Source organism: Leptonychotes weddellii, unplaced genomic scaffold (genome assembly GCF_054177405.1).
Source record: "Leptonychotes weddellii isolate Sample4059 unplaced genomic scaffold, ASM5417740v2 HiC_scaffold_960, whole genome shotgun sequence".
NCBI lineage: Eukaryota > Metazoa > Chordata > Mammalia > Carnivora > Phocidae > Leptonychotes > Leptonychotes weddellii.
Genome location: NW_028068043.1, coordinates 1 through 12,246, shown reverse-complemented (window position 1 = coordinate 12,246; position 12,246 = coordinate 1). Strand labels below are relative to the sequence as shown.

At 33.7% G+C, this 12,246-nt stretch overlaps 1 protein-coding gene across 1 annotated transcript; it reads left to right on the top strand.

Annotated features, from left to right (window-relative positions):
- Nucleotides 1–485: 485 nt before the first annotated feature.
- On the top strand, nucleotides 486–12,087 carry FAM227B (family with sequence similarity 227 member B; the record flags this gene model as incomplete). The annotated part of the gene is made up of 6 exons (XM_081811701.1): nucleotides 486–548; nucleotides 1,823–2,054; nucleotides 3,835–3,902; nucleotides 8,006–8,041; nucleotides 8,507–8,611; nucleotides 11,989–12,087. Coding segments are annotated over exons 1-6 (603 nt in total), but the record flags the coding sequence as incomplete, so codon positions are not given.
- Between the last annotated feature and the right edge of the window lie 159 nt (nucleotides 12,088–12,246).

Below are 12,246 nucleotides of genomic sequence, written 5' to 3'. Positions count from 1 at the left end.
AGAATTAAAAGCTGGGTATTTTTCAGGTACCTGTTATTATTAGAGAGCATAATTCATAAATCAGACATGTATGATGGGTTTAGGAAGCCTTTAAAGGAAGAAAAAGGCAGGTGGAATAAACCAACACATGTTTATAATTCCTGATCTGCAGACATTAGATTTATTCCCATTTAGCTAAATTCCCAGAGTATCTTACCCAAATTCCATTAAAGAGTTTTATCCTCTGCAGATTTTCTACCATTCCAAAAATATCTTTTACTCATAAACCCTTAATTATGTAGGCTAATTTTGTTTTGCTATTAGTTGATTATATTAAAAGATAATCTTATATTTAGATTTACAGATATGGTTATGATTCCCCTTCCTTTACCTTTCTTTTTTCCCCTTCCTCTCTTTCCCTTCCTGAACAATTTAGTCCCAAAGCCATTTGGGGGCCCAAACAAGGCAGGTGTCCATATTTGCCCTGGGGAAGAGGATATGCTGTGATGGCTCTGAGCAAGCTCTCTGAACTCAACCATGATGAGGAGAGTATTCATGTGACACCAAAGGTATCAGAGCTCAAGGGAATGAGATGGTAGCCACCTGCAGCTGGGGACGAAGGTTTTTTCAGGGAGGTGTGGAGGTAGGCTGTGGCTTGTATGGGAATTCAGAGCCCAAGCAGGGGTAACAAAGGTGTCCCTGCAGAATTGGCAGCCTGGGATTGGATGTCAGAGTCGAAGCAGGATGAAAAGGGCATCTACATAGAAAAGAGGCTCCCAGTGGATAGGAGAGATTGGTTACCTGAAAAGATTGATCAAATATGTACATTAAAGATAATGGCAACTAGATTTTCCACTGTTAGAGATGGTAATTGTGATATGGAAAAAGAGAAAACTAAAATGTTTGGAATTGGAATTTCAGGTTTCAGGGTGAACTCATGGTTTTAAATACATGGAGGCCAAGAAAAGACTGGGGAATTTTTAGACTGAAGGAGACTAAAGACATATGAAGCCCAAATGTAATAAGTGATACTGAACTAGATCCTTTTGCTATAAAGGGCATTACTGTTTCAGTTGATAAGACGTGACCAGAGTCAAACTTAGATGGGAACAATGTATCAATGCCAATTCCTAATTCTGATGGTTGTATTTTGATTATGTAGGAGAATGTTTTTGTTTTTGGGAAATACACACTAATGTATTCAAGGATAATGGGGCATCAGTCAAGTAAGCAACTTACTTTCAAACGATTCAGAAAGGTTTTTTGTAAAACATGTGAAACTTTTGGGGTACCTGGGTGGCCCAGTTGTTAAGGGTCTGCTTTCAGCTCAGGTCATGATCCCAGGGTCCTGGGATCTAGCCAGCATCAGGCTCTCTTAGCGAGAAGCCTGCTTCTCCCTCTCCCACTCCCCCTGCTTGTGTTCCCTCTCTTGCTGTGTCTCTTTCTGTCATAGAAATAAATAAAATCTTTAAAAAAAAATCTGAAACTTCTAAAGTTTATGATTGTTTCACTTTTTAGAGATGCATTTAATGAAAAGTAATGCTGTGTTGTACAATATGTTGGGCACGTGAAACTAATATAACATTGTATGTCAATTATACTTCAATAATGTAAAAGAAGGTAATGCTGTGGAATTAAATCTCAGTTTTAGCTCATTGATTTAGAACTCTATTATTTAAATTTAAATATAATTAAATTAATATAAATATTTTTATTAATATAAATTTAATTATATCATTATAATTAAATTTAAATAATTAAGTTAAAATTAAATATAATTTAAATTTTTAAATTATTTAAATTTAAAAATGACTTAGGTTATATTCTCTCACATTTTTTGCAGGATTATTGGCCAAGGGAAATCCATTTTGGAGATAGTGATGAATGGTTACACACTGTGAAGAAAATAAAAGAAGATAGTTCATTTACTTCAATTTATACACATCTGTGGGAAACTGTCCCTCAAAAACATGATGCACTCATGGCCATGGAGTCAAGATTAGGGGAATGTTCAGTCCTTTTGAAAAGCCATGCCTCTAAAATATTTGAGTGGAGGAACATAATTTTTGATACAAGTAAACCTTATTTTGGTGAGTAAAGTAATGGTCAGTTTTGTGTGTCTGTGTGCATTCTCATAAAGGATGAAATCCTAATGTATAAAATATCTACGAACATAAACATTATTTTATTTTTAAAACTTCTTCATTTCCAGGGACGCCTGGGTGGCTCAGTTGGTTAAGCGACTGCCTTCGGCTCAGGTCATGATCCTGGAGTCCCGGGATCAAGTCCCGCATCGGGCTCCCTGCTGAGCAGGGAGTCTGCTTCTCCCTCTGACCCTCCCCGCCTCTCATGTGCACGCTCTCTCTCTCATTCTCTCTCTCTCAAATAAATAAATAAATAAATAAAATCTTTAAAAAAAAAAACTTCTTCATTTCCACAGAGTTCAATCAAGATTTTTAGTTGAACATGAACATGTGGATTTAATGAAAGTGTTGTTAGGACAAAGCCTAAAATAGTTGTGAACTTTGTTAAGCTGCAGCGGAGGTGGCTGAGTATCAGGGAAACAGGGTTGGATCAGTTCTATATTGGTACTTGAGACAAGCAAGTCAGCAAGGGTCAGAACATAAGAACAGAAACACGTAAAATCCAAAGTAAGTTGAGCTACATGAACTAGGTTAGCTTGTAGGAAGTGTTTAGAATTCAGTGGTGAAAAACTGCAGACTGAGGAAAAAGCGTATCTGCCAGTAACGATCATTTTTACTTCTTTTCAGTATTCATATAACATTTTTCTTATCTAGTTGTATTTATTAATACTTCCAGAATAGTTTTAGATACTAATGGTGATTCTTGTATCATTCTTTATGTAATTGGCAAACTTATCATAATACAATCCTTAAAAATGATAATATTAGTTGTACTTATAAAGTATTTTCTATGTATTAAATGCATTTAATTAGGGGCGCCTGGGTGGCTCAGTTGGTTAAGCGACTGCCTTCGGCTCAGGTCATGATCCTGGAGTCCCTGGATCGAGTCCCGCATCGGACTCCCTGCTCGGCGGGGAGTCTGCTTCTCCCTCTGGCCCTCCCCCCTCTCATGTGCTCTCTCTCAAATAAATAAATAAAATCTTTAAAAAAAAAATGCATTTAATTAGTTATATTACTTAAATATTTAATATCCTTTTTTGACCTTGGTTTTTCAAATTCTGAGAATTTGTTTATTATACTACTAATAAATTCACTACTATTTTATTTTAAATTTTTGTATTGAATTTTTAATCACTTTTTAAATTTAAAAAAATATTTTTGAAATTATATAAGCTATATATATTATAGAGAGAGAGAGAGAAGGAGGGAGACATATAGAGAGAGTGAGCAAGCACAGGTGTGCACTTTCAAAAAAATAATTTTATACTCATTGTCCTCAATATGTAAATATCTGAGTTTGGACTCCTGTCTGGGTTACCTGACTTCAAAGTTGTCCCCCATAAACTTTCACTAGGCCTTGCTCCAAAGTACTGTACTTCACTGAATTTAAGGTGACCATGAAACAAACAGACATAAGTAGCTGAGCTATTTGAAAAACATGGGCTTGTTCAGTAGGAAGGTATTGAGGTAAAACTTCAGATTTATGAGTAAGTACCAAAGATATATTAGTTGGAACATGAGATTTCTAAAAAGAGGAAACAGAAGATACAATATTCATTCATTCAACTAAGGGTATGCATGTCTAGCATTATGCTTATCAAAATAGTTGATCTCATTGAATAGTTTTATATATAATTTCTTTAAAGCATTTAAATTTTTTTCACTTTAAAAGATATATATGTGTGTACATATATGTCTTATTCTTTTAAAGGTTCTAAAGGAAATTTGGAAAGATACAAGGCATTTCTAAGGAAGTACCATAGGAGAAAGAAGATAATGGTATGGTATTTGTTTTCATCTTCCTTGAAAAATTATATTTTCACAGAAAATTATTATAATTTCACAGATAAGCACTGATAGAATTTTTTTTTAATTTTCTTGTTAGTCTTTTATTGTCTATTTGTGTATCTATCTATGTGTTTTTAAAATAGCTAGACTCATATTCTTCTTTACACACTTAATATTAGAATGCTGGCATTTTCACATTACTATAAATTACTTGAAGACTTAATTTAATGTATACATTCCAACCTCCAGTTATTTAATAATTTATAATAACCTATACTTAGTAGTGCAGGTTCTATATCAGTCCTCTTCCTTTAGAAAAAATTAACAATTCTTTCTGATTATTTAGAATTGCTTTGTCAATTTAAAAAAAAAAACTCTGATTTTTTTTATTAGAATTATAATAGACTTTGAATTACTTTTAGAAACTTAATCCTTTTCAAAAATACATTCTAAAATTATATAATGTTAAAGCTATAAAGACTTTAAGTGCCACCACTAGTCTATCCACCTCACTAAATGTTATTTTTCAATTTTCAAAATTACTTTATTTTTTCCTGATTATGACTAAAGTAGTCATTTTAGAAAATTAGAAGAAATAGATGAGCAGTAGAAAGGATAAGCACCCTAATTCTATCATTTATAGATAAATCGCATGTACGTCACTATCTAGTTGTTGCTTTCATTCTTCTTTTATTTTATTTTAAAAAATAATTTAGAAAATTCAGAGTAAATTATATATTTGTAATTCATTAAATGTATTATGAAATTTTCATTAATATATATTCTCCACCATCTTAAAAGTAAACTAATGTAATAGCCCTTTGGTTAGACATTTAGGTAATTTTCATTATTCGCTATTATTTACAAAGCTGTTGTGAACATATTTGGAACTAAAGATTGTGCTTGTCCATGATTATTTTCTTAACATAAATTTCCGGAAGTGGAACCACATAGGAAAAGAAATGTGATAATCTAAGTGTTTTGATACCTATTGCCAAATTGTTCTCTAGAAAGGCAGTACCAATTTATAACAATAGGGTTTGTGATTGATCTCTTATCCATTTCCTTGTCAACATTTAATACTATATTTTTTGTGGTTTGCACAGTTGATAAGCATAAATGTTATCAATTGTGTATGTTTTACTAATGAAGTTGATACTTTAGGTTTTTCTTAGTCTTTGTGTTTCTTTTTCTGTGAATTGCCTATTTATGAAATTTGGCCTTTTTTTTTGGCTGTTCTTTTTTTTTTTATTTCTAAGAGCTGTTTATGCTTTAAAAATATTAACCCCTTCAGTAATATGTATTTCTTTGTTGCCTTTTAAAAGGGTTTTTTTGTCATATAGAATTTTACATTTTTATGGATCTATAATTTTCTTTTGAAGTTTTCTGCCTTTAGTGCCATATTTAAGAAGACTTTCTTTGTCAGAAGATCATACATATATGCACTTGTGTTCTGTTCTATTATTATTGCAGATATTTGTGTGTGTGTGTGTATTTAATTCTTTAATCTACCTAGTGTTTATTTTTGTGTAAGAAAGTAAAACAAGGATTTTATTTTAGGTCATCAGTAAATTTGTGTGATTTTCTTCATATAAGTTCTAAATATTCCCTGTTAAATTTATTCTTAGGTATCTTAAATTTTTATTACTAATGTCCGTGAAATTGCTTTTCCATTATGTTACTCAGTGGGTTATTGTTGGCATATAGGAAATTATTTTTGGTATATACATATTATTCAAGAATGTTAATAGTTTCTCATCTTGTCTTTGATTTGGAAAGAATGCTAGTACTTTGCTACAAGCATCATTTTAAATGTTTAGATAGCTATCTTTTTTTAGATTAATGAAATTTATTTCTATTCCTAGTTTATTAAAGCTTTGTGGATATGGTGTAGATTAGATATAGATCAGTTAGAGATCTAGATACAGGTATTGCTGTGCTCAGACACTTGAAAAAGAATCTTCATGGTTTGAAATGGAGAGGAAAATAATCTGTGATGATAGCAGAAGCTACTTTCAACCTTTAATCTCTGTGGCAGATTACATTAATAACTTTTTTTTAAAGATTTTATTTATTTATTTGACAGAGAGACACAGCGAGAGAGGGAACACAAGCAGGGGGGAGTGGGAGAGGGAGAAGCAGGCTCTCCGCTGAGCAGGGAGCCCGATGTGGGGCTCGATCCCAGGACCCTGGGATCATGACCTGAGCCGAAGGCAGACGCTTAATGACTGATCCACCCAGGTGCCCGACTTTAATAACTTTTCCAAAGTTGAGACGTTCTTATATTCTTAGGGTATACTTTTTTATTGCATTACTGGATTTGATATGCTATTGTTTTGTGTGGATGTTTGCATCCATGTTTGATAAGATGATTTTCTTTTGGTTTTGGTATTAAAATTTTACTAAACCCAGAAAATGGGTTACTTAGCTTTATTTCTCTTTCTAGTCTGTAGACTATAGAGCATAGTAGTTATATAGGGATATCATTTGTTTTATATATATATGTGTGTGTGTATATATATATGTGTGTGTATATATATGTATATATACATTTGTTCTTTGGATGTTTGGCAAAAGTCAGCTATGCACTTCAGTTGATTTGATTATTATTTATATTTTCCAGAGGGGAAGAGGTAGGTCGGTAACAAAGCTGTGTGGGGGCGCCTGGGTGGCTCAGATGGTTCAGCGTCTGCCTTCGGCTCAGGTCATGATCCCAGGGTCCTGGGATCGAGGCCCGCATTGGGCTCCCTGCTCAGCAGGAAGCCTGCTTCTCCCTCTGCCTCTCTCTCTGTCTCTGTCTCTTATGAATAAATAAATAAAATCTTTAAAAAAAAAAAGCTGTGTGGAAGTTAACAGATTTCATAAATATCAACTTGGGTAGATTGTCAAAACATAATATTGAGTGGAAAAAAGTGAATTACTAAATAATATGTACAGTTGATACCATTTCTTTAAATTTTATTTGTTTATTTTTAAAGATTTTATTTATTTATTTGACAGACAGCGAGAGAGGGAACACAAGCAGGGGGAGTGGGAGAGGGAGAAGCAGGCTTGCCGCCAAGCAGGAAGCTCGATGCAGGGCTCGATCCCAGGACTCTGGGATCATGACCTGAGCCGAAGGCAGACGCTTAACAACTGAGCCACCTAGGCGCCCCTCATTCTCTTTCTTTTAGCAATCTGTTATCATTCTTTCAAATTTGTTTCCTATGTCATTTCCTCTATAATGTGTGTTTTGGATAATGTGTGTGTGTGTGTGTGTGTGTATGTGTATGATTTGCCTGTGAGCTTAGTTATTTCTGGAAGAAGTGGGGATGTGGAAATTAATAAACAATTTATCAACATGTCTGGATGATCAAAAACTAATGTATACAGAAGGCTACTTAATCTCTGTGTAAAGTAGTATGGTGGACATAGAGATGCACCACCCAGATTCCCCGTCAAGGAAGAATCTGTTGTCCTAGCTGCTAAGAGTGCTGTTAGTGGGGCACCCTTCAGCTGTCAACCCCTTTGGGGTTGCTTCACCTACAGAGAACTTCTTCCAAAGACATACCCTTCCAGGAACCACCTACATCCAGTGACTGATCAAGTTGTGGGCAGAAAGGCCTGGCTCTTTCAACCCAATGCAGGACAACTATGATAGGCCCTTTCAGCTCTAGAGCCCCTTTTAGAGTCCACTGAGGCTGTTAGACTTGTATCATAGCTGATTTCTCCAACTTCCCAATTATGCCTCTCCCCTTGCCTTCTGTAGATATTGATCCCAAAGGCACTCCCAGTAGACATTCTGAATACTAAACTCCACCTCAGAGTCTATTTCTCAGTGAACCAAAAGTGCAATAAGTAGTTTTATATTTCTATTATAGCCCTTATCTCTCTGTTTTGTTTGTATATGTATCTGATTCCCCTTTTGAACTATGACTAGCCTGAGGGCAAGGACCATCTTTGTATTCCTACCATCTAGCACAGTGACAGCATTCTAGGCTTCAGTAGGAGATACACACACACACACACACACACACACACATACACACAATTAACTGAACAAATTTACAAAATATAATTTAGAATTTTAAACATTTTATTTGAATGTTTTCCAGCTTTCAGATGAAATGGAGACAAAGAAGACTGTAGAGGTATTTAAAATTTCTGTTCTATAAGATTATGTATCAGAAGTATTATATAGAAATAAAGAATGTTTACAATAATATAGATTTAGCTATAAATATAGATGGGGCTGTAAGAGAGAGAGGTGGGAACAGGCATAGACGCTTTCTCCTTCTGCCTAGTCTTTCTTTATGGGTAGTCTAGCTAAAATTCTTGATCATTTGAGTTGTCAAAGTTGTTTCTGAAATATGATTTTGTTTTGCTTTTGGATTTGGCATATGAATATGCCAGGGCTCTTAATTTGAGAGAATCAGAAAATAGGAAGATTTTTTTAAAGTAGGATAAATAGTTTTCACTTATTTTAATAAATGGAAGTAAAATAATTATGTTAATGAGTTATGGTTAAATATTTATCTGTCTTCTGTAGTCCTGTGAGACGACTTTACTGGAAAGGGTAAAGTAATGACTGTTGTGTGATATTTCCCTCTTTCTAGGGTTGCAGCTTCTCAGGATTCAAAACAAATGAGCTTACTCAACTACCCAGACATTTGGATGCTGAACGAATTTATCTTTTTATTTTAAAGGCCCATAACTTTGATGTACGTAAACATTTTTATTGTATGATACATTTTGAGAATATGATTTCATGAATCAGACTTTTATTTAAAGCTATGACAAATTAGGTGATAAGCATGATTGAATTTTGAGGGCCTTAAGTCTGGCAGGAAAAGACCAGTGATGTTTAATGCTTTGATCACCAGAAAAGAATGTATTAGATTCTGTGTTACTGCCTCAGGTGTCTGAGGTTGCTACTGTGCATTGTCTTGGCATGTTACTGTAATGAGTGTTTTCCCCTCCCTCTGCCTGCTTTATCAGCTCAAGAGATTTTAGTCTGTTTATTTTGACCCCAGAATAACTTATGAGGGCCCTTCTCTACAACGCCACCTTTTTCCAAGTGTCTGGGGAATTTTTGAGTAGTATCCCTGTAAGATAGCAAATTGAAAAACTGCAGGCATAGACAGTAACTAGATCATTGCCCATTGCTTGCCAAGGGTAGGATGAGAGTTGGGTGCTACCTAATATTGATTTCCCCCTTAAATATTAGGTGGTCACCCAACAAGGTTTCTATTTCTTGCAGGTTTCAACAATGTTCCTTATACCCCAGGCAGATTCCTTCCAGATAGTTCTCTGGGATGGACTTGGCCTTGGAGTGAATTACTTAAACCCCTCCTAGAAGGGGGCCAAGTCCATCCCTCACCTCCCCATACCTCACCTCCCCATCCCTCACCTCCAGCCTTCCTGTGCCTCTTCATTTCTCAACATAAAATCCCTGTTGTTTTCTCTCCTACTATAGTTCATCAGAAAGAGCATAATCCACCATTAAACCCTGTTTTTTCACTCTCTTCAAGATGTCATGTTCCAAGAAGTAGAGTGTGATTGACCTGTTTACCCCTCAGTTAGGCAACTACAGAGCACCTAAATTGACAATTATATCTAGAATGATTCAGTAATGATACTCTGTCTTATTTTCCATACTGATAACAAATGTTTTTCAATTCTCTTTTATATTTTGTGGGATTTTGGTGAGAGTAAAGGCTTAGTCTGCCCCCTTTATATGATCACCTGATCCCATTTTTGTAGAGAAAAACTATAGATGGTAATTGTAGTTATGCCTGCATCATGAGCCTATTTATTTGTTTCTCTGACTATATTTTCACAATTTCCTTGGGAAAAAGGCTTTATTGTTATAAAAAGAAATTGATAAATTATTGTTGTTAAAATAAGTTTATAAATGTTCTGGGTAATCTATAATATTCTAACATTCCATGTTCTAAGATGGTACTGTATTTTAAATATGGATGCATGTACATCTAACACAAATCATAAGGCAATCACATAAATAAGGCATAGATGTACAGCTATGAGAAATTATTAATATGGTTAATTTGGAGGATACTGGCATTATTGAAAGAAATAGGGAAGTGAGGAGTGGAAGTAGATATGGGTAGGGGGTGGGTGGAGTATGACAAGCATCTGGGTATATCTGGGCATAGATACCAGTGTTTTATTTGTTAATACCCCTACCTGATTTCAAAAAAAGAATTTAAATTGGCTTACTATAGCATGTACAATGCAATGGCATTGAAATAAATAGATAATGAAATTAGAGTGAAGAGAATATAAGTGTAGGAAAATAAAAATATCAGGAAAGGTTATTTCATAGAAATGCTTATAGTAACAGACCAAGAGATTGAATTTTTGGATCTGAAACTTGGAAAGAGAAGGTTATAGGTTTACTGTTACATGAATGAAGGTATGGGAATCCATGGAATTGATGAATTCACCTAAACCCATCAAAACACATTCCTGTGCCATACAGTCATTATCCTCTGTATCACCCAGAACGGAACTGTGGCTACAGGTGATGCTCAGTAAAAATTTTATTGAATTAAAATGAGTGAAAAATGACCTATATTATAAATAAGAGGAGCAAGCTAAGCCACAGGCATACTGATATACAGGAATAGAAATTCAAGAGAAAATTAGAAGTAATTTTATCCAACCTAGACTCAATGTTAGAACCAAGTTAGATAATCTAAGTTTTAAGGTGTGTTTACATTTACTTGACTCAAAAAAGTATCACAAAGTCGGGAGGGGAGAGGAGAGAACCATTTAACTTTTTAAACTGGGTTTTGGGCTTCTTAGCCAATTTTAATTTTTTGGTTGTTTTGACTAAATATTGATATACTTTAAAGAACTTGAAATTTTACTGAAAAAGGAAGTTAGTGATACTAAACATAACCAAACTTAGAAACAGTTATAGAGTTAGCGTATAGTTAAAAGCATCTTTGCTTGAAATTTGCAAATAATTTAAACAAAATTATTTTCCCCCATATTTCAATTTTCTACTTTTTTCTTTATGTATTTCACATATCTTCTTTGTAATGAAAAAATACTAAATCTAAGCTGTTAAGTACTAAGTACTAAATTGAAGCTGTTACCAATGTACTCCATACTATAATTAGTGGCCTATGGAAGACAAGTGCCCCCACAGAATATGTAAGTAATCTTTTTGGTATAAAAGTCTACATGATGTCCTTTTTGTAGACATGTGTTGAGGAACAGGAATTCATACCTATGGATTTCATTAAAGTAAGTCTTGAACTCTATTGAATCTGGTATTTAAAAACTTTTAGTAAATAAGTAAGATAAAAATGATCTATTGAATGTGACTATTCAAACCAAGATTTACCTTATGTGACAATTTTTTATCAATTTCTTTAAGAATACACTCTGTTTGGATGGAGTCTAGACTTATGATGGGGTTTGTTGGGATAGAATTCAAAGATATCTGTCTTTAGAAATTATAGCATGTACCTTGAAGTTTGCTGTTCTTTGTCTAGCCTACACTGTCATTTCAATAGTTACTAGGCAAATGTAATTGTTGAGTATATGAAATGTGGTTAGTGTGACTGATGAATTTATTTTATTTCTTTTAATTTATATATAAATTTTAAAACTAATAGTTGATTCCGTTATTGAAAACTTTCAATTATGGTTGGAGCAAAATCACAACTATGTATTTATGAAGCCTGAATACTGATCTAGTATTTATGATGAAAATTTATTATTCAAATTGAGATGTGGTTTAAGTATAAAATATATACAATATTTGAAAGACTTATTCCCACAAAAGAATACAAAATATTTCATTAAGAATTTAATGCCCATATGTTGAAATAACATTTTAAATATATTTGATTTAATAAACTTTATCCTTAAAATTAATTTCACTTTTTATTTTTATAAAGTGGCCACTAGAAAATTTAATATTATATATATATGGCACAATTAAATTTCTTTTGAAAAATGCTAGTCTATAACCACTGAATACATACTCTTTATAAAGCCTATTTGCATTAACATGTTTTATAATGGACTTTAATTTGACCTCCATGCATCTTTTGTTCCATAGGAAAAGGTTTTCAAAATCTGGAAGACCCATTTTCTCTCAGAAGCCTCTATTGCCCTTTTACATGATTCCTTTTGGTGGTGGTTTCTGCATAAATTTAAGGTATAATGTTACTTTTTTTTTATATTCTTATGTTAATCCCCATACATTACATCATTAGTTTTAGATGTAGTGTTCCATGATTCATTGTTTGTGCATAACACCCAGTGCTCCATGCAGAATGTGCCCTCCTCAATACCCATCACCAGGCTAACCCATCCT